This window comes from Simochromis diagramma, unplaced genomic scaffold (genome assembly GCF_900408965.1).
Source record: "Simochromis diagramma unplaced genomic scaffold, fSimDia1.1 OVJJ01000382.1, whole genome shotgun sequence".
Lineage (NCBI taxonomy): Eukaryota > Metazoa > Chordata > Actinopteri > Cichliformes > Cichlidae > Simochromis > Simochromis diagramma.
Genome location: NW_024386734.1, coordinates 144,844 through 168,512, shown reverse-complemented (window position 1 = coordinate 168,512; position 23,669 = coordinate 144,844). Strand labels below are relative to the sequence as shown.

The 23,669-nt window shown below is 40.3% G+C and overlaps 2 protein-coding genes across 2 annotated transcripts; both read right to left on the bottom strand.

Annotated features, from left to right (window-relative positions):
* Positions 1-4,588: 4,588 nt before the first annotated feature.
* On the bottom strand, positions 4,589-9,237 carry LOC120732691 (tripartite motif-containing protein 16-like). Its single transcript, XM_040030493.1, has 2 exons — positions 9,105-9,237; positions 4,589-7,401 (listed from the first exon to the last, which is right to left on the bottom strand). The coding sequence occupies exon 2, from the start codon at positions 7,366-7,368 to the stop codon at positions 5,692-5,694; it is 1,677 nt and encodes a 558-aa protein (XP_039886427.1). The 5' UTR covers positions 7,369-7,401; positions 9,105-9,237; the 3' UTR covers positions 4,589-5,691.
* Positions 9,238-18,423: 9,186 nt separating this feature from the next.
* On the bottom strand, positions 18,424-22,541 carry LOC120732760 (tripartite motif-containing protein 16-like). The gene is made up of 2 exons (XM_040030602.1): positions 22,476-22,541; positions 18,424-20,505 (listed from the first exon to the last, which is right to left on the bottom strand). Exon 2 carries the CDS (start codon positions 20,371-20,373, stop codon positions 19,030-19,032), a length of 1,344 nt encoding a protein of 447 aa, XP_039886536.1. The 5' UTR covers positions 20,374-20,505; positions 22,476-22,541; the 3' UTR covers positions 18,424-19,029.
* Positions 22,542-23,669: the final 1,128 nt, after the last annotated feature.

The following is a 23,669-nucleotide window of genomic DNA, read 5'->3' as shown; positions in this document are numbered from 1 at the left end:
CACTAGCCGTGTCTGGACCTAAACTCCACTGCAGGTCCATATATCAAACGATCACTATGGCATTACTGAGGGTTGAAAAACTGTCTAAAGTCTTTCATCTTTAATAAAATGATCAGCGTTCTGCTCTACCAGGTGTAACAATTGAGTTTAACATCCAGGCATCCATGAAAACGGAATTTATGACATTTAACAGAGTTAGAAGTTAGCAGGAAGTTAGCTCGCTAGCTTCTATCTAAATACAATATAGCATGTCCTGACTGCGGGGTTTTGGAAACAAATTAAACGTACAGCTCTGTTATCACTTCCAGCATAAATGAAGACAGAAAACTAAACAGCAGTGACGTTTGTAGGGTTACTGAAGTTGGGCTAGCTGCTATATAATGATGTGCTACATGACCGCTAGCGACACAGCTATGTTAGCATAATATAAACAAGCTAACTTTTTTCCACTTGATAAAAGTTAACGTGAGTGTTCTCGGTGGTCAGGAACAAATGTAATCGCATGGCAGGATGCTGTAAAAGGACCAAACTTCAGCCAGGAGAACAACTGAGATAATCCATCCACAATACGAGGTTAGTCATTCATATACTGCTGCATGGGCTGGGCTGTAGTTACAGCCTAAGGTTTTAAAAACTGAGCTTAAATAAATGATTAGCGGTAATAAAAGCCGAGGGAGGTCAACAGTGATCACGACTGTTTTAGGAGCTTTTTGAGATCAAATAGAAGAAAACACAAAACATTAAACATGTTAACAACACAAAAGCCATATTAAACGCAGACTACTTTAGGCCCGGAAGTAGGATTCGTCGCGTCATCACTGAACAACCGGATAGAAGGACAGGACACCTGCCCTGGGATCCACATATACTCCTATGCAGCAGATTTAACAGACACACTGCTGATCAGTAGGGGAGAGTGAGGTAAGATGAGCCAGTGGGTAAGTTGAACCACCCCTTGTATCTAGGTAACTGTGTACATGTTTTGTCATGTGACCATAAATCCAGGAAGCACTCATCATTTCCATCCTGCTATATTAAAGAGGAGCACATTGGAGAAGGGGTAAGTCTGTATTACACAAAAAAATGTTTTTTGCTTGTCAAAGTAAAATTTCTGCATATCAGGTAAATTGACTGTAATATTAAAACAAATGTATCTGTGTCTAAAATGATATATTATACATGTTGGTGGGTTTCTAAAATATAATATCATCTGAAGAAGTTTTCTAAAGATTAGCCTAAATTGCTAAGCTAGCCCGTTTTTTTCAAAATGGTGGCTATGGGGCAAAGTGAGCCAAAGGCTATGGGGTAAATTGATCCAATGGTTCAACCTACCCCACCATAAGGCACTGAAATTTATTTAAGGCTCTGCCTTATTAAATAGTATTTTAGTTCAGTATACTGAACCCTTTTGTTGTATTTGTCATATGTTAACTATTATAGAAAAGATATCATGCCAAGGACCTACAGACGGAAGACCAGCTGGGGCTCAACACCCCTGGAGGAGATTGAAAGGGCAGCGAGTGAAGTCAAGGGAGGAAAGTCCATAAGATCAGTGGCTAAAGAAAGACAAATTGACAGGTCAACACTCAGGAGATATATTAAAAAGAGGGACACACAGGAGGTCAAATCGGTTGGCTATAGTGGAACAGCTTCAGCAAAGAGAGTCTTCTCTGAGGAGGTGGAGAAGGAGCTAGCAGAGCATATCAAGAAGCTTGCAGAGCAGTTCCATGGCATTTCCCCAAAGAAATGCCGTAAACTGGCATTAGAATTGGCAGGCAGAAACAACATTCCTACTCCCAGCAACTGGACAGAGAAAGGTTTAGCCGGTAGGAAGTGCAAGAAACAACATTTCAGTAGGTTGGCACAGACTAATGTATTTTGTGTAGTTTACTACTTTACCATTACATTTTTTAGGTAAAGAATGGTTCAAGAATTTGATCACCAACAGTGATGAGACGGCTTACAGGGAGGAGGTCAGCGCCCTGACCCACTGGTGTCAAGACAACCATCTCACCCTCAACGTCGCAAAGACAAAGGAGTTGATAGTGGACTTCCGGAGGTGCAGAGAAGTACACACCCCCATCACCATCAACGGCGCTGCTGTGAAGAGAGTGAGCAGCTTCCGGTTCCTTGGGGTACATCTGGCTGAGGATCTTACGTGGTCAGTACACATAAACAAAACAGTGAAGAAGGCGCAACAGCGCCTCTTCTTTCTCAGGAGATTGAAAAGATTCGGCATGAGCCCCCGCATCCTCAGGACCTTCTATCGCTGTGCCATTGAGAGCATCCTCACTGGATGCATCACCACCTGGTATGGCAACAGCACCGCTTACAACCGCAAAGCTCTCCAGAGAGTAGTGCGGTGCTCTGAACGGATAATTGGAGGTGAGCTTCCCTCCCTCCAAGACATCTACAGGAAGTGGTGCCTGAGGAAAGCGGGGAGGATCATCAAGGACTCCAGTCACCCCAGCCATAAACTGTTCAGACTACTTCCCTCAGGAAGGAGGTTCTGCAGCATCTGGTCCCGAACCAGCAGACTGAGAGACAGCGTCTTCCACCAGGCCATCAGACTGCTGAACACGTCATAGACACCTCAGCTTCACTACTGGAACTTCAACATTATGCACTCCATACTGTACAGTAATGCTACTGTTTTGCACATGTCTCAACTCTGTATATATATATATATATATTTTATTGTTTACTCTATTTAATTTGTAAAATATGTATACACACACACACACACGCAGAAAAACATATTTAGTATACACATCCAGAAATGCATATACTGTATGCATATATATATATTGTACATATATTTATTAGTTTCAGATGTAGCCATTCTTGTATTTTGCTTGTTTACATTATTGTATTTTGCACAACTCTGTTGCTTGTGAAGCTCGCACACAAGAATTTCACTCACATGTACTGTACCAATGTACCTGCACATGTGATGTGACAATAAAAGTGATTTGATTTCATTTGATTTGATTTAGTACTGTGTGTAAAATGCCATCAAAAAGTCAATTAAGTTTTATTCTTTCTCAACTGTCTTTCTGTCTCCTTTCACTTTTTAAAGGTTGCCATGTTAGAAAAAATATCTTGCCCTGCCATGCTGTTTATTGATGTGGCAAATGAATGGTTTATGAAAATATATCTAAATCTGTCATCAGTAATCAGTAATGATCATGTCTCACCTCTAGTCTTCTCTGTCTTAATTTCAGGTTTTCACCATGTGTTGTAGATGGTTCAGGAGGTTAACTCAACCAAGCAGTCTACTTTTGGGTACTGTTTAGAATACCAGAATAGGGAGGATGGTGTAGGTTTAAGTTTATTAGACTGATACTGTGAAATGCACTTCACACACGTACACACACGCACAGTTCTTTGTCGCCAGAGCGCAGACATAACGGGTAGTGATGTGCAATACCACTGATTTCCTTTCCGATCCGATACCAAGTAATATTCAGGGTGGTATCAACAATACTGATCCGATACCGATACTTTGTACAAATCTTGTTTTATTTACTGTATCTCAAATTATAGCGTCATAATGATTACAGGACATCAGATTACTTGTTCTTATCACTTAATAATGCAGAGTTCATCATATAGAAATAAAAAAAAAACTGAAGTTGTGCGCCATTTGAACACCTTGCCTGCCTGCAGCACTAAAGGACTCCGTGAGAGACGTCTGTCTCGTCCTAGCAGCACCTGTCCCTCTCCTCCTCTTCAGTTCGCCTCAACATACGCTCGTCATATTCTGTGATATGATTTACTCTGAGGTGTTTGACAAGATTAGTGATGTTGCCACAACCATACATGCCAACCCTCCTGATTTTTCCAGGAGAATCCCGAATTTCAGTGCCCCTCCCAAAAATCTCCCGGAGTCACCATTCTCCCAAATTTCTCCCAATTTTCCACCTGTGACGTACTACCCGGCTTTCTTTAGACCGCGAAGGCCGGGTCCTCAGGTGGAAGCAGCCTCTGAATTTGGACACCCCCGCTGTTTCCAGGCCGGCCAATAATAACGGGGACATTTAACGTATTTCATCCGATAAATAAACATTGTAAAATGTATTTATCCCCCCCACACACCCCCACCCCAACAGCCCTTTTGAATATCTCCCTAATTCTGAGGTCTCAAGGTGGGCAAGTATGGCCACAACACCTCACTCTTGGAGCACTTTTTTGCCACATGTATCGCAAACCACGTCTCAGCTGTTTGTGGAGGTAAAATACGTCCGCACATGACTCCAATTACGCTCAGCCATTGTTGTGAGTGCGCACGCCAACAGGCTGCGAGACATTCATACAGCCGTATTTTGCACATAATTATGAAAGACGGAAGAGGAAGTAGTTCCTTTGAATGTAGACAATCTGAATGTTATAGTTTCTTTCCACTGTGTTCCTGTTAATGATAAACTACAAATTTACTCTAAATTACTAAAATATCGATATTTTAATGTGAGAATCGATTCTAGAACATCAATGATTGGTATCGGAGGAATCGATATTTCAGGATCGATCCGCACATCACTAATAACGGGCTGGGGAAACGTGGAATAAAACACGAGGGGAAACAAGGCACAGGAACTCAGAACTATATGACTACAGATACACAGAGGGAGACACAGGAGCAAAGACACAGGAAATCTAACAATCAAAAAATAAACATAAAAACCTAGTGGTTCAGACTAAACTTTAAAGTAACAAGGTGGACTCAAACCATAATACAAAATGACAAAACATAAGAAACTGAAACCGCTGGGTCATAAGACCCAGGATCATGACACATGTCATATCTGTGGTCATCACAAGTGTTACAAACACAATAACGAATCAATAAAATGTGGCATGTCCTGATTTAATACATGGATGGCCTGACTGAGGGTAGAAGCTCCTCTTCAGCCTCTCTGTTCTTGCCCAGATGGTGGGGAACCTTCTGCAGATGGTGTAGAAACTGGACCGGTTTATTGCTGGGGTGGAAAGGGTCCTTTAGTATCTGAGCTGCTCTGGTCCTGCATCTTTTGGTGTAAATGTCCGGTAGGGAGGGGAGAGCAGCCCTACAGCAGCGTTCTGCTGTACAGATCACTCTCTGAAGATCTTTTTTGTCCTAGACACAGCTGTTCCCAAACCAGGATGCGACGTTCTGTGTGAGGATGCTCTCTACAGTGCCTGTATAGAAAGTCCTGAGGATCACTGGAGAGACCCTGAACTTCCTCAGTTGTCGTAGGTGGTATAGGCACTGCCACAAATTCCTTTTTAACATTCAATAATTATTGTTAAACATGATTTTTTCTAAGAATGTACAACTGATTTTATATTATTATGGTTGTACTGAACGCATCATTACAGTTTTCTTAAAATGCTTAAAAAGTGAAAGGAAGAAGTAAAAAATGATTGAGAAAAGAAATGATTGAGAAAGTTCATGAATGATTCATACAGTGCGACAGAAAACCTCACAGTATAAACCGTACAAAACTAATCTCACATTTTGATTAATAATACATGTGCAAACACTGGCATTCATTATGACTGATGCTACTGAGTTCATGTTCCTGCACAAAGAAATCTATCAGATTTTAATCAATATTTCATGTTTCCCCGTGACACCTGGCTTAAGATGATGGCATTTGATCAGTGAGTAAAGGAAAGAACAAGATGGGTTCACAAACCAATGAAGACGGTCTACTTTATCTCATTAAATGTAGCAGTCGTATCAGTCCAATAATTCTTCCAAATCCACAGTCCAGCATAGAGCGGCTTAGTGAATGTGGTCTGGACTCTGTGGAGGAGGGCCATGGTGTCAGAGACGCTGTAGAAAGAAAGAACACCTGCTCTGGGATCCACGCACACTCCTACTTTGGAGGACAGAGGGCCTGAGAGGGGAGTTGTGATTTTATTGTGTCTGAATTTGTAGCAGTCACTGTAACACTCTAATGCCCAGGATTTATTGTTACTTCCAAAATCACTTTGATCCAGTTTATTTTTATTCTTGTATGTCACGGCTACTGAAAGACCTTTCCCTTTCATCTCCACTTCCCAGTAACAAGGTCCAATCAGACTCTCCTTACTCAGGACCTGCTGGTGGTTGGAAAACCTGTCCCTTTTTTTATATGCAGGATAGATATTTGGATTTGGAGCACTGTCTGATACGGTTCTGTTCTGATTAGACAGGAAGAGATTTTTGTGGACTGTATCTGGGTCCATCGTCAGTTGACATGAATGTTTTAAAAAGTCATCTCTGGTCTTAGGTTCAATTTGTGGCAATAAAACATCCACTGACCTCACTGTCAGAGTGATCTTCCTCCATTCCTCACTTAGAAATGCTTTGAGATTTTCTCTGGCTTCTAACATTGCTGTTTGCAGATCCTCAAAGTACTTAACTTGACACATTTTAAAGCTTGGTGAATCTGTATATTCACTGAGTTTTGACATCATGGAGTAACTTAGTAGAAATTCGGTGTGGTCCTCTGTGCCTGAAAGCTGCTTCAGCTCCTCTTCTTTCCTCCTCAGCTCAGTGATCTCTTGCTCCAGATTATTCTGAAGCTCCATGACTCGACTCTCTTCAGTTTCCTGCTGGGATTTGATCTGCTGCTTTAGATTTGAGCCTTTTTCTTTAATGTAACTCAACAGCTCATCGATGATGGCATCACTGTCTTCAATTGTTTTATCAGCAGACAGTTTGATCCCCTCCATCTCTTTCTCAAGCACTTCACCTTCCTCCATTCTGGTCTGAATTTTCTTCTGGACTTCCTGCAGATTCATCTTAAGGTCTTTCTCTTTGTCTGCCCTTTCAACTTCAACTGGAACTGTTACATGGCTTTTATGTTTGTCCAGGCAGCAGACATAACAGATACACTTTTGATCAGTACGGCAGAACATCTTCATCACCTCATTGTGAGTTGAACAGATGTTCCCTTTCAGCCTGTTCGATGGTTTGACCAGCTTGTGTTTGTCAAAGGCAGAGGAGTCATAGTGAGGCTGGAGGTGTTGCTCACAGTAAGAAACCAAACATACCAGACAGGACTTCACTGCTTTCAGCTTCTCTTCAGTGCAGACATCACAGGAAACATCTTCAGGTCCAGCATAGCAGAGATCAGCTGAAGCAGCTTGGTGTCCAGATATCTTCAAGTCCTCTACTAACTCTGCTAACATGCTGTTTTTCTCCAGCTCAGGCCTCGATATGAAACTCTTTGTGCACTGAGGACAGCTGTAGGCTCCTTTTGGATCCTCTTTATTCCATTGTCCTTTAATACAGCTCATACAGTAGTTGTGTCCACAGGGAATAGTCACCGGCTCCTTCAGTAGATCCCGACAGACTGAACAGTGGAATTTTACTGACTTGCTTCCTTGTTGTGCCATTCTGTGTGATGAGGTGAATGCCAAATAGTTTCACTGTGAAAAGAAGACGCATGTATCAGGTCATTCCAGAAAGGCATACGTCACACTCTTAATTATCCACCCACTATCTTCTGGTTATTCAAAGTTGGTCCACAGTGACATCAGGCTATTCCAGGTTTTCGGGTCCAACTGAGGGATCCCAAAGTATTCTCAGACCACACAAGACATATAATCTCTGCAGCAGGTTCTGGTTCTACTCCAGAAAGCCCTCAAAACCATACAGCATACTTTGCAAGTTTGAACAAACTGCCTTCCCATAGGTCTGCTTCATATTCTGGGATATGCAGAATAAGCTACACAAACTACAGCAACTAGCTGTAAAATGAATATAAACTCTCATTGTTATTCACACATTAAAAACAGAACAGCTCATTTTTTGTTGCTCCTGCTAAACTCATGAACTGATTCCAGAGTGTGAAAACACTGACAGTCATTGAGAAAACCCAGAAAAACTGTTTACCTGATTCACTTTATATTTTGCAGGTGTTTTGTTGGGCACCTCAGTAAAAGCGCAGCACCAATTTTAGAATGAACAATTCTCATATTATTCTTATATTTTTTTCCTTAGTGTGAATACTACCCGCTCCATTCTCTATGGGGGCTGAGGTCACATGAATATTAAAAAAACAGGAAATACCATTATGGGTTTGGTACATCACCCTGAGCTACGCCTAGTGAGACCCCCAACTCTCTGTGAATGGTACTCATGGCCATTGATCAGTGGTTGTTGATCAATGGTCATGAGAATTTGCATAATTATGATTAAGGAACTGACCTCCCAGCCCATTGTTCCTATAGTGGGCTGGTTTCAGTCATTATGCAAATGTACTGTTTATAAGATTTGGGGGAAACCTGCAGTCAGCTGAGACTGAAGAAGTCACTTGGATGAGTGACGAAACGTTTCTCCCACAAAACGTTACGTCCAGATGAACAGAATCAACTTTTGGAGATTTACTTTCCTGGATGATTGAGCATGCATCAAGATATTTGATTTCATGCAGAAATTAAAGCAGAGTGAAGTGATGAGTGATGGACTGCTTGTTGTAATTTAAAAAAAAAACAAAAAAACAACCCACACATTTTAAAGTAAAAAAGTAGTAGCTCTTCATGAGTCTCTGATGCCAATATTTATCAAGTAAAACATAATTAAAACATTAAAAGCTTTGCATTGTCACATGATGCTCTATGGTTGAATAAAATCAATCATTTTCAGTCCACATGAAAAGAAGAGACCATATTTTTCAGTTTGTATAATAAATAAATGTGTCAAACTTAGTGTTTCTTCTAAGTGGTGTTTTACACATTTGCCAGATAAGCAGGAAGTCAGGAGGTCACCAGTGTAAAAATCAGTTAAATGAAAAATGTGGACTGACCTGTTGTGGCCACTCCTGTGACAAAGGGAGCACGCAGAAGAAGCTATCATAGATCATCTACTTGTTGCATTGACACAAGAATCATTGAGTGTCCAAAACATTGATTTATTTATGACCGGTTACATCTTTTAATATTATCATTATGTAATAATATCATATATTATTACAAATATTTAAAGAAAAACAAAAAATGTGCTTAATAAGTGCTGTTAATGAAGTATTGCTGGCTGTTTGTCTCTGAAACAAAGGTTAGATTTGTGCATTGGACCTGTGGATTAAACATGTTTGAAATAAATAAACAACTACATAGAAGTATTTACTTACCAGAAATCATGCGTCCTGCTTTCTTCACAGGTCTGATGGGACTGACTGTGTCTGACAAATACATTCCTCGAGACTCCTCCTTTGAGACGCAGGAGTTGCCAGATTGGGCCCAGTGAAGGAAAACAACTTTAAACGCTGTTGTGTATGAGCAACAAGTATTGTACTGCATATGCAGCATTTAAACAGATTCAATACCAAAATTACACAAATAAACATTACAAACCTGAATTTACACTAAACTGATTTCTTTTGTTTCTCATATTCAGGGCAGTTGGATATTTATGTCTTAATTCAGCAACCTGTCAAACTTAGTGGTTGATTTTTATTTTGTATGGCCAGGCTGAGAGGGCGGGAAACTGTCTTATTGGTGAGCCCATCAGAGGTGTCTAGAACATGTAACATTAAACTATTAACCAGCGTTAGTCTCCTGTTGTTATCGGTATAGGGTCAGAATAAATGGCCAAATATGGTGAAACCTGCTAATGTGCCATTTTAGAGATCAATCGTATTCTTACAACTGTTGTCATGGTACCTGTGCCTGCCCGGCCAGCCCAGTGTGGCTACAAATGTTCTTGTTTTTGCTTTGTCTTTTCTCTCTCCTCTTGCTCTCCTTGCTCTCTCTCTTTCTCTCTCTCTCTCTGCCTGGGTGGAGCTGAGCTCCCGTCCTTGGGCCATGCACCTGCAGCTGATCACCTGTGATTCTGAATTTGTTTGCTGGCTCTTCTTAAGGCAGGGGGGCTGAGCTACTGGAATATTGAGTAACTTTAGTTAGTATATCCCGGCTCTGCAGAATTCAGTCGTTTCTCCTGCTCGCTTCGGAGTAACCCTCGTTTCTGTGAATTGGTTTCCTGCTTCTACTCCGTACCATGACCATGGAATACTGAGTGTGATTATGTGGAGGAGGAGTGGAGCGAGTGTGAAGGCTTTGTGTTTTCCAGACCCTGTGGACCCTCAAAACCCTGGTGTCCCCCCCCTCCCCCCGTGCATATAGTGCACCCGGTGTGGATAAATAAAGAACCGTTTAAATCCCATCTCTCAGTCTGTGCCTCAGTCCGCTCCATCCCCATGACAGCTGTCCTCTTTTTCAAAACAGTAACGTAATCAGTTTGGTTGTCTCACATTTAAATGGCCATCTTTTACTTAAATCCTCCACAAAGGATATCACCTAGCTGGTTATCTACGACTTCATCTCCCAGGGCTGCTTTTGTCTAAAGCTGAGCAGGAGGCTTTACAGACGTGTGCAGGAGCACTCTGTCAGAGAGTTTCTCTTTCTTTTACTGGGAATACCATGAGACCAAATGTATGTTCTACTCTTAAATCTGCTTCAGAGGCTGTGAGACGCTTTTCTACGGCAATGAGGTGGCGTGACTAACAGAATGACTGCTTTTGGAGTGAGCCAGGCCAGTAAGAACAGTCATATGCAACCAGGACCTACTAGGAAGTGGTAAAGCCTGGAGAAAACCCACAGTCTGTTTTGAGCTGCTCTTGCTTCTGAAACAGATTAAACAAGCTCCAACATGCTAATTTGCATCTTTACCTGAGGAAGGACACGAGACGTTGTAGTTTACAAAGCAAATACTCTGACTTACCATGAGGTGGCAGTGCGGGCCCAATGGATCACCCACAAGCACACAATAAAGGACACAAAACATCTCATGAGGCTAAGTGGACTATATCTTTGGTTTTCCACATCAGACTTCTGAAAGTTCAGATGTGTAGCAAGATGGTTTTGGTTCATCCTCAGGGGAGAACTGCTGAGAAACCCCATTTGGTTTAGTGCTGTGAGAACCAAAGCGATAGATTATGGAGAAAACAAAGACCTTTGGGGGGGCTGAACACAGAAGACTCCTGGGTCTATTGCTTAAGACTGAAAAAAGGAAAACATGATACTTTCTAGGAAGAACTCTATACATGCATCACATTGGGGTGATGAACTGTCTTTATTATTTTCTACTGCTTGACACTTCTGTTTGAATTCAAATCATCTGAATGTTAATCACTGTTTCAATGTGAATATCCCAACAATGGGAATTATAAAGCCTGTCTTGTCGTATATATTTCAACAGTTTCAAAACCTAAGCTGGTATTTTGATGAAAAAAATGACATATAATCAGCTGTTTAAAAGGATACTTTAAAAGTACATTAAAAAAAAAAAACTAACTCAACATTTGTATTCAGTTTTTGTGTGGATAGAGAAATATACGAAATCTACTGAATTATATAAATATTAAAGGTGTGAAAAGTTGTTGGAATAAAACTAAACTCATCTTTATTAGACAACTATGTCATATCTGTGGTCATCACAAATGTTACAAACATGATAACGGGTCAATAACAGTGAACAAATTCGAAACTAATGACATCATGTAACAGCTGGACTGATACAATAAATACTGCAGACACTATTAAAAATAGTCAGCCTGTTTAACCTACTGCCCTCATTAGTTCATTTTTAACAATCAATAATTATTGTTAAACATTATTTTTTAAGAATGTACAACTGATTTTATATTATTATGGGTGTACTGAACGCATCATTACAGTTATTTTCTTAAAATGCAAAAGATGTAAAAGGAAGAAAAATGATTGAGAAAGTTCATGAATGATTCATACAGTGAGACAGAAAACCTCACAGCAACGGTATAAACCGTACAAAATAAATCTCACATTTTGATTAATGATACATGTGCAGACACTGGCACTCATCATACCTAGCTGCTACTGAGTTCATGTTCCTGTGCACAAAGAAATCTATCAGATTTTAATCAATATTTCATGTTTCCCCGTGACACCTGCTTAAGATGTTTGATTGGCATTTGATCAGTGAGTAAAGGAAAGAACAAGATGGGTTCACAAACCAATGAAGATGGTCTATTTTATCTCATTAAATGTAGCAGTGTTTTCAGCCCAAAAACTCTTCCAAATCCACAGTCCAGCATAGAGCGGCTTAGTGAATGTGGTCTGGACTCTGTGGAGGAGGGCCATGGTGTCAGAGACGCTGTAGAAAGAAAGAACACCTGCTCTGGGATCCACGTACACTCCTACTTTGGAGGACAGAGGGCCTGAGAGGGGAGTTGTGATTTTATTGTGTCTGAATTTGTAGCAGTCACCGTAACACTCTAATGCCCAGGAATTATTATTGCTTCCAAATTCACTTTGATCCAGGTTATTTTTATTCTTGTATGTCACAGCAACTGAAAGGCCTTTCCCTTTCATCTCCACCTCCCAGTAACAAGGTCCAATCAGACTCTCCTTACTCAGGACCTGCTGGTGGTTGGAAAACCTGTCCTTTCTTTGAAAAGAAAAGTCATTAGTTGGATGTTGAACAGTGTTTGACACAGATTTGTTCTGATTAGACAGAAATATTTTAGGGTGCACTGTATCTGAATCCATTGTCAGTTGGTACGAATATTTTAAAAACTCATCTCTGGTCTTAGGCTTGCTTTGTGGCAATAAAACATCCACTGATCTCACTGTCAGAGTGATCTTCCTCCATTCTTCAGCGAGAAAAGCTTTGATTTTATCTCTGACTTCTAACACTGCTGTTTGCAGATCCTCAAAGTATTTAACTGGACACATTTTGAAGCTTGGTGAGTCTGTATAATCGTTGAGTTTGAAAGGCAGGGAGTAGCTGAGTAGAAACTCTGTGTTGTCCTCTGTGTGTAAAAGCTGCTTCAGCTCCTCGTCCATCTTCTTCAGCTCAGTGATCTCCTGCTCCAGCTTCTTCTGAAGCATTACAACTCGACTCTCTTCCTCTTTCTGCTGCAGTTGTATCTGCTGCTTTAGACTTTTTCCCTTTTCTTTAATGTAACTCACCAGCTCATTGATGATGGTCTCACTGTCCTTCATTGCTTCATCAGATGACACTTTAATCCCCTCTACCTCTTTATCAAGCACTTTCACTTCCTCCTGTCTTCTCTGAATCCTCTGCTGGATTTTTTGCAGAATCAGCTTGAGATCTTTCTGCCTGTGTTTCCTTTCTTCTTCAACTTGAACCGTGTTATGGTGATTATGTTCATTCACACAGCAGACATAACAGATACACTTTTGATCAGTACGGCAGAACGTCTTCATCACCTCATTATGAGTTGAACAGATGTTCCCTTTCAGCCTGTTCGATGGTTTGACCAGCTTGTGTTTGTCAAAGGCAGAGGAGTCATAGTGAGGCTGGAGGTGTTGCTCACAGTAAGAAACCAAACATACCAGACAGGACTTCACTGCTTTCAGCTTCTTTTCAGTGCAGACATCACAGGAAACATCTTCAGGTCCAGCATAGCAGAGATCAGCTGAAGCAGGTCGGATTGCAGGTGTCTTCAAGTCCTCTACTAACTCTGCTAACATGGTGTTTTTCACCAGCTCAGGCCTCGGTGCAAAGACTTTTCTGCACTGAGGACAGCTGTAGGCTCCTTTTGGTTCCTCTTTATCCCAGTGTCTTTTAATGCAGCTCATACAGTAGTTGTGTCCACAGGGAATAGTCACCGGCTTCTTCAGTAGATCCAGACAGACTGAACAGCAGAGTTTTTCCTGATCCATTGTCTGTCCTGTGTGAATGTCCCGTGTGAATCTTTGTATGTGAAGGTTAATGTCAACCAGTTTTACTGTGGAGGGAAAAGTGGTGTGTATCGGATTACACTCTGTTTCAGGAAATCATGAGGGAAGTCACACTTGACAGTAGGGTGTTTCAGTAGACAAATGTCATTCAGTGGAATTATTTCACAGTTCCCTTTTTCCCCCTTACTTGATTATGTTTTTCTGTGTTTTTTTTATTGTCCATGCTTTTATTTTGCATTTCTTTCAGTAAGCTTTACTTCTCTCAATTACCCACTCCTGGTTGAATCCACTATACTGGTGTTATGTATAACCAGTGTTGGGTAAGTTACTTTAAAATAGTAACTTAGTTACATTACTAGTTACTTCTCTCAAAAGTAACTCAGTTACTTCAAGTTACTCGTTACTTTCAAAGTAACTAGTTACTAGGGAAAGTAACTTTGGTTTTACTCAGAATTCTCTTGTTAATGTGTTGCTTCCATAACTTTGCCAGTCTTCTAGCTTGCTTACTTGCCACAAGTGCACTGTGCCACCTACCAATAGAAAGGAAAAGATAATGTGCATATTTCCACAAAAGAAGTCCCACGCCTGGACCGTCATTGACTGCTGCCATGATTCTAGCCTACGTCACAGCGTCATGTGCGCCTTTTACATCCAACACAAAAACTGCAGTCGTGGTGCTTTCGATTGTACTCAGAACTCGGAAATTCTGCCTTCTGAATAGGAAGATGTAGGTAACACCAGACTGCAGATGAGCTGCATACAGAGCTGGGCTGGGACAAAAAAATCGTCCCGGGCATTTTGACTAGAGACCGGCCCACCATTATAGGAAAAATCATAAAGCCTTTGAATGAAAACAAACGCTGTTGTGACAGTGATGTACACTGTTCTGATGGTATATATGCATCAATCTATCAATCGTTTGTTGTAAGATTCAGATAATTATTTTTTAAAAGCGAGACATTTTAAATGAGAATAAGAAAGAAAAGTATTTCTTTGTGCCCCCCTTTCCCTGTTAATGCCCTACCTGCCCCCCTGGCAACACTTTGCTAGACCCGCCCCTGCACAGTTACCAGCTGTCAGCTACATAAAAAAGGATCCTGGTGTTATTTGTCTCTCAGAAACAGTTCATAACTTCCCTTCAACTCATTCATGTCACCTAAAAGGTAAACCTGTTTCTCCATCACCTGTTCAGCTCTGATGATTCAGTAAGGACGTCTCCTGGTTTCATCTTCATGTTTCCCTCTCACCAGATAACCAAACCATATCATGACCAGCAGCTTTTTTGCAGCTGTGGCTCCAGCAAACATCAGCTGATACTAGAAATTAATATTAAATAAATTCTAACAACAGCTGATCAAGCTTAAACGTGCTGCTGTTGTTTAGCGCGACATCCGCTGGTTTCCTCTTTCGGCGCAAAGTGTGCGATAAACAAACAAGAGAGAAAAGACGATCAGCTGATCATTGATCAGTTTTCATGATTGAAGTAGAAACGGGAGAGAGAGGGGGGAGAATGAGAGAAGAAGAGGCAGCTGTGCAGCGTAAACACACAGAGTAACTCCAGCTTTGTGTCTTTTTCATTGTAGCTGAATTACGGGACAAACTGTTCCTTTTCAGCTTAATAAGAAACGCGTAATATTTTCTCTGAATACCAGACGGGACGGTTGGCAACTCTAATAACTTATGAACAAAATAAAGTTCAACATCATTAACTTCATAGCACCCACCCAGCTGTATAGAAACTCCGTCATGCTAGCTAGCACGCAGTACGGAAAAAGTCAGAATAACGAAAATAAACTCCACCTAAACTTGGTTTATATCTGACCCAGAGAGACTGCAGGTCATAACTTCTTACCTGAAGTTCAGTTCACACTTGGACCGGCGGCCGCCTCGGGTCTCTTTTCCTTCTGCGTCCCCTTTCCTTCATCCACCTGCTGGCCTCCACCACTTGCTAATGTTACTGAATCTGTGGAAACTCCGCGATAGCCACCACACGAAGTAACGAGTAACGACCCTATCTAAATCCCAGTAACGAGTAACGCGTTCCTGATTTTGGCATAATAACTAGTTACCGTGCTCGTTACCACAATAATAACGTAGTTACTGTAACGCGTTACTTAATAACGCGTTAGTCCCAACACTGTGTATAACCAATTAGGACTAAGCATTGCTCAGGTGGGACCAATGGCATGTGTGGGGGTGGGACAGATGGTCTGTTGACAGAGAGAAGAGCAGGTAAAACAAGATAGGGCAACAAAGAGCCAATCAAGTTCAAAATTCAGAAGTAATGTGATTTCTTTTTACAGTTTTCCAACTTTCTAATTTTGGTATTGTTTGATACCAAGTGAATACAGGGCCAGTAACACTGTTACCAAGTACTGATACTGACACTTTTAAGAAGTGAGTCACATGACAACAACAAAACACAGTAGAGCACAGGAGGAGCAAGCTGTGCATGTAAGTTGGGAGAAGAGTAATGTTTGCAGAGACATGCGAAGACATGTCTGCTTACTGATGAAATGGGAGCAATGTACAGAGCATAGGAGAGAGAATCTAAAACTGAAGTATCAGTCCCCACACTAGTATGGTATCAATATGACTGATATTTCGATTGGTCCACCTATTACTAAATTCTGGTAATCAAGAAGTTATTGAGTGATTTGTATTACAACTTTATTTTTACTTCATCTGCATCTGTATCATCTGCAAATGTAATTATAATATTGGTAACATAAGCAAGAGTGCAGTACATCCTAATTGTTGTTCTTAAAGCAACAATAGCTAATTTCATGGTAGGAGGACAGGACCATTCAGCAGAGGGCAGAACCGTACACATTGCATCTGTAAGGCAAGTATAGCAAATTTCCAGATCAGTAGCATTAGCTCGCAAAAATAATACGCAGTTTTTAATCCTACTTTGCACAACATTTCTATGAGCATTCAAACTGCATATAGTTAACAGAGATGTCACCTAACTAGTACACCAACTAATTCCTCTGATGACGCTGATAGGAGAGTGGGCTAGTGAGCAAATCTAATAACTAAGGTGATGTTTATGGTTTTACCTTTATAGTTACCTGCACACAGTAGTTAGCGTTCAGTACACATGCTTTTTTGGATGTGCACAGATCTATCTTTTCAAGTGTCCCCTGCACTTACAAAGACTTGTTTTTCTTTTTGTCAGCAAATTCATTAAATGACTTCTTGGCTTCAAGGGGTACTGTGAAAAGGTGTTGTGCGTTGTTCCCCGGCTATGTCCCCCTCATTCACTTGCAGTGTTGGGTAAGTTACTTCAATATTCTTTGTAGCTGATGCTGGAATGTTTCGGTGGGTTGCCATAACAACGGCAGAAGCGCGTCTGAGATTATATTGTTTTGTATTTGTTTTCCTTTACTCATATTTGTGAACACTTGTAGTGGAAATAGATAATCTATGAGTCCAGGTATACATTTTTCTTACAAAGAATGCCTCTGTTAAAATGATTGTGAAGTAGTCGCTTCCTCCGTGAGTCGCGGGAACCGGAAGTTGTGCGCGGCAGAGACAAGACAGAACGATAACACAGCGGACTTTTCGGAATCTACAACTTTTCTACTGCTGGTTTTACAAGGCGTACACGGTAAAAACATTATGCTGGTTAATTTGTTAAGCACTTGTACACTTTGTGAAAAGAAATAAGTGTCTGAGATGGATGTCATATGTACTATTGTTATTATTTTACTAGTTTCTAGTTTTCACTGTGCTCCATGATTGTGAGAGGAATAAAAAAGAAATGTAGATATCAGTAGGAAGCGTGGATTCTTTTGACCAACGTAGATACACTCATGTTACATTAGTAGTCTGTAAAACAATTTTTCCATCTCTGCATTCGTTTTTTCATATTCAGTTATGGCTGTTAAACAATTTTAAAAGAAGAATATACACTTGAGTTTTTATTGATTATCACAGTATTGACCTTATGTTAGCAACAAATCTCTCAGCATCTTGAAAGAGTGACGGACTCCATCGATGATTCGTGCAGTAGAACAGAAATACCATACAGAAACAACATAGATATAAACTATGAATACATATTCATTTCACATTTTTATATGGATATAATTCAGATGTCAGTCACTAATTAAAGCCCGAGGAGTCAGCTTCTTAAAATCCTAATAAATTAAATCAACAGGAAATAAAAGAACACACAGCCCAGCCCATGGAAACTGGTCAGATAACATTTTATTGAGTAATAAGCAACAAAATAGTTGACACACATTTTTCTCATCAGGTCTTTGATAAAACCAGTTAAACTTATGTCATTGAGTGGTGCTAGCCCAACTCTTCCAAATCCACAGTTCAGCATAGAGCAGCTCAGTGAACATCCTGGACTCTGTGGAGGACGATCACAGTGTCAGAGACGCTATAGAAGGATCCTTTAAAAGTACAAAACATTTGTATTCAGATTTTGTGTGGTGACAGAAAAATCCTGCATTATACTCCAATACTGAATTATATAAAAAGTGGATAATAATAATAAAATAAATCTGTGTTCATCACAAATGTTACAAACACAATAACGTGTCAATAAAAGTTACAAATTCAGAAGTAATTTAATGACATCATGTCTGGACTGATACAATAAATACTCCAGACATTATTAAAATTAGTCAACCTGTTTAACCCACTGTCTTCACTAATTCATTTTTAACATTCAATAATTACTGTTAAACATGATTTCTTTGAGAATGTAAAATAGATTTTATATTATTATTATTATTATTATTATTATTATGGGTGTAATGAACACATTACAGTTATTTCCTTAAATGCTTAAAAGTGAAAGGAAGACATAGAAAATGATTGAGAAAGTTCATGAATGATTCATACAGTAAAAGAGAGAACCTCACAGCAACAGTATAAACCGTACAAAACAAATCTCACATTTTGATTAATGATACATGTGCAGACACTGGCACTCGTCATACCTAGCTGCGACTGAGTTCATGTTCCTGTGCACAAAGAAATCTATGCAGGTGTCACAGAGAAATATGAAATATTTCTCATATTTCTCCGATGTCACGGAGGGTTTAAGATGTGTGATTGGCATTTGATCAGTGAGTAAAGGAAAGAATAAGATGGATTCACAAACCAATGAAGACGGTCTATTTTATCTCATTAAATGTAGCAGTGTTGTCAGCCCAAAAACTCTTCCAAATCCACAGTCCAGCATAGAGCGGCTTAGTGAATGTGGTCTGGACTCTGTGGAGGAGGGCCATGGTGTCAGAGACGCTGTAGAAAGAAAGAACACCTGCTCTGGGATCCAGGTACACTCCTACTTTGGAGGACAGAGGGCCTGAGAGGGGAGTTGTGATTTTATTGTGTCTGAATTTGTAGCAGTCACCGTAACACTCTAATGCCCAGGAATTTATTGTTACTTCCAAATTCACTTTGATCCAGGTTATTTTTATTCTTGTACGTCACGGCTACTGAAAGACCTTTCCCCTTCCACTCCACTTCCCAGTAACAAGGTCCAATCAGACTCTCCTTACTCAGGACCTGCTGCTGGTTGGAAAACCTGTCCCTTTTTTTATATGCAGGATAGATATTTGGATTTGGAGCACTGTCTGATACGGTTCTGTTCTGATTAGACAGGAAGAGATTTTTGTGGACTGTATCTGGGTCCATCGTCAGTTGACATGAATGTTTTAAAAAGTCATCTCTGGTCTTAGGTTCAATTTGTGGCAATAAAACATCCACTGATCTCACTGTCAGAGTGATCTTCCTCCATTCCTCACTTAGAAATGCTTTGAGATTTTCTCTGGCTTCTAACATTGCTGTTTGCAGATCCTCAAAGTACTTAACTTGACACATTTTAAAGCTTGGTGAATCTGTATATTCACTGAGTTTTGACATCATGTAGTAACTTAGTAGAAATTCGGTGTGGTCCTCTGTGTCTGAAAGCTGCTTCAGCTCCTCTTCTTTCCTCCTCAGCTCAGTGATCTCCTGCTCCAGATTATTCTGAAGCTCTATGACTCGACTCTCTTCAGTTTCCTGCTGGGATTTGATCTGCTGCTTTAGATTTGAGCCTTTTTCTTTAATGTAACTCAACAGCTCATCGATGATGGCATCACTGTCTTCAATTGTTTTATCAGCAGACAGTTTGATCCCCTCCATCTCTTTCTCAAGCACTTCACCTTCCTCCATTCTGGTCTGAATTTTCTTCTGGACTTCCTGCAGATTCATCTTAAGGTCTTTCTCTTTTTTTGCCCTTTCAACTTCAACTGGAACTGTTACATGGTGTTTATGTTTGTCCAGGCAGCAGACATAACAGATACACTGCTGATCAGTACGGCAGAACGTCTTCATCACCTCATTATGAGTTGAACAGATGTTCCCTTTCAGCCTGTTCGATGGTTTGACCAGCTTGTGTTTGTCAAAGGCAGAGGAGTCATAGTGAGGCTGGAGGTGTTGCTCACAATAAGAAACCAAACATACCAGACAGGACTTCACTGCTTTCAGCTTCTTTTCAGTGCAGACATCACAGGAAACATCTTCAGGTCCAGCATAGCAGAGATCAGCTGAAGCAGCTTGGTGTCCAGATATCTTCAAGTCCTCTACTAACTCTGCTAACATGCTGTTTTTCTCCAGATCAGGCCTCGATATGAAACTCTTTGTGCACTGAGGACAGCTGTAGGCTCCTTTTGGATCCTCTTTATTCCATTGTCCTTTAATACAACTCATACAGTAGTTGTGTCCACAGGGAATAGTGACTGGATCCTTCAGTAGATCCAGACAGACTGAACAGTGGAATTTTACTGACTTGTTTCACTGTTGTACCATTCTGTGTGATAAGGTGAATGCCAAATAGTTTCACTGTGAAAACAAGACGTATGTATCAGGTTATGCGTCATTCCAGAAAGGCATACGTCACACTCTTAATTATTGTCATTGAACAGCAAGAATGTTAAGAAATATACTCTAAAACACTTCTTCAGTAAAGACTCAGAGAAGAGAAACACACAAAACTTCTTGCTAGCAAGGGCAGCCTCCAGCACTGAGGCTCGCACTGAGAAACTGCCCCGGTCTTTATTTATACTTCAGTGGGTGCGCGTGTGTGTGTGTGTGTGTGTGTGTGTGTGTGTGTGTGTGTGGTGCCCTGCTGATCAAAGGGTCATATAACAGCACAAAAGGAATATCCTTGGTCATAAAGAGGGTAGTCTCCCCCTCACCCTAGATGGTTCACCCTAGATAACACAGTGAAGAAGTCCAGCAGTTCATCTAAACAAAAGGCACTTAGACTAAAACAGACATAGCTACGATAAAACAATAAAACAAGGTACGACCTCTCCCCATGCTCCCAGGATGTGGGGGTGGACGCTAAAACACCTTGAAGTGTTACAGGCCCCCTAGGATGAGACATTCTTTCACTATGCCACCAACTAAACACTAATGATTACATGCAGTATTCTATCATATGCAAACTTATATCATTAAAAGATTATACTGACTACTAAGTACAATTTTCCTATTAACAAAGAATATGCAGCAAATTAAGCTGTGGGAACCAATAAGTATTTGATACACCGATAGTATCATAGGTATAAACTAAAACTGTACAAGTTGAAAAATAAGGGAAACACCAAATAGCAAAGAAAAGTATACAATAAAAAGTAATTAAAAAAATCAGAGAGAAAACGCAAATGGACTATCATACAAATAATCAAAGGAGCTTGCAAAGAAAAGCGAAATGAAGAAATGAATATAAACTCTCATTGTTATTCACAAATTAAGTACAGAACAGCTCCATTTTTGTGTCTCCTGCTAAACTCATTAACTGATTCAAACCAGAGTAGATGAACAATAGGTGTGAAAACACTCTGACAGTCATTCAAAAAACCCAGAAAAACTCTTTACCTGATTCACTTTTGCATATTTTGCAGGTGTTTTGTTGGGCACCTCAGTAAAAGTGCAGCACCAATTTTAGAATGAACAATTCTCAAATTTTGTTAAGTTTTCCTTAGTGTGAATACTACCCGCCCCGTTCTCTATGGGGGCTGAGGTCACATGAATATTTTTTTTAAAAAAAAAGGAAATGCCATTATGGGTTTGGTACATCACCCTGAGTCATGCCTAGTGAGATCCAGTATTTGATTTCATGCAGAAACAAAAGCAGATTGCAGTGATGACTGATGCACTGTTTGTTTTCATTTAAAAAAAAGCATACATTTTAAAGGAAAAAAAGTAGTAGCTGGTCATGAGTCTCTGATGCAAAAATTGTCAAGTAAAACATAATTAAAACATTAAAAGCTTTGCATTGTCACATGATGGCCTGTGGTGGAATAAAATCAATCATTTTCAGTCCACATGAAAAGAAGAGACCATTTTTTTCAGTTTGTATAATAAATAAATGTCTCAAACTTAGTGTTTCTTCTAAGTGGTGTTTTACACATTTGCCAGATAAGCAGGAAGTCAGGAGGTCACCAGTGTAAAAATCAGTTAAATGAAAAATGTGGACTGACCTGTTGTGGCCACTCCTGTGACAAAGGGAGCACGCAGAAGAAGCTATCATAGATCATCTACTTGTTGCATTGACACAAGAATCATTGAGTGTCCAAAACATTGATTTATTTATGACCGGTTACATCTTTTAATATTATCATTATGTAATAATATCATATATTATTACAAATGTTTAAAGAAAAACAAAAAATATGCTTAATAAGTGCTGTTAATGAAGTATTGCTGGCTGTTTGTCTCTGAAACAAAGGTTAGATTTGTGCATTGGACCTGTGGATTAAACTTGTTTGAAATAAATAAACAACTACATAGAAGTATTTACTTACCAGAAATCATGCGTCCTGCTTTCTTCACAGGTCTGATGGGACTGACTGTGTCTGACAAATACATTCCTCGAGACTCCTCCTTTGAGACGCAGGAGTTGCCAGATTGGGCCCAGTGAAGGAAAACAACTTTAAACGCTGTTGTGTATGAGCAACAAGTATTGTACTGCATATGCAGCATTTAAACAGATTCAATACCAAAATTACACAAATAAACATTACAAACCTGAATTTACACTAAACTGATTTCTTTTGTTTCTCATATTCAGGGTAGTTGGATATTTATGTCTTAATTCAGCAACCTGTCAAACTTAGTGGTTGATTTTTATTTTGTATGGCCAGGCTGAGAGGGCGGGCAACTGTCTTATTGGTGAGCCCATCAGAGGTGTCTAGAACATCTTACAGTTTTATGACAGAACATGTAACATTAAACTATTAACCAGCGTTAGTCTCCTGTTGTTATCGGTATAGGGTCAGAATAAATGGCCAAATATGGTGAAACCTGCTAATGTGCCATTTTAGAGATCAATCGTATTCTTACAACTGTTGTCATGGTACCTGTGCCTGCCCGGCCAGCCCAGTGTGGCTACAAATGTTTTTGTTTTTGCTTTGTCTTTTCTCTCTCCTCTTGCTCTCCTTGCTCTCTCTCTTTCTCTCTGTCTCTCTGCCTGGGTGGAGCTGAGCTCCCGTCCTTGGGCCATGCACCTGCAGCTGATCACCTGTGATTCTGAATTTGTTTGCTGGCTCTTCTTAAGGCAGGGGGGCTGAGCTACTCGTCGCTGGAATATTGAGTAACTTTAGTTAGTAATACCCGGCTCTGCAGAATTCAGTCGTTTCTCCTGCTCGCTTCGGAGTAACCCTCGTTTCTGTGAATTGGTTTCCTGCTTCTACTCCGTACCATGACCATGGAATACTGAGTGTGATTATGTGGAGGAGGAGCGGAGCGAGTGTGAAGGCTTTGTGTTTTCCAGACCCTGTGGACCCTCAAAACCCTGGTGTCCCCCCCCTCCCCCCGTGCATATAGTGCACCCGGTGTGGATAAATAAAGAACTGTTTAAATCCCATCTCTCAGTCTGTGCCTCAGTCCGCTCCATCCCCATGACAGCTGTCCTCTTTTTCAAAACAGTAACGTAATCAGTTTGGTTGTCTCACATTTAAATGGCCATCTTTTACTTAAATCCTCCACAAAGGATATCA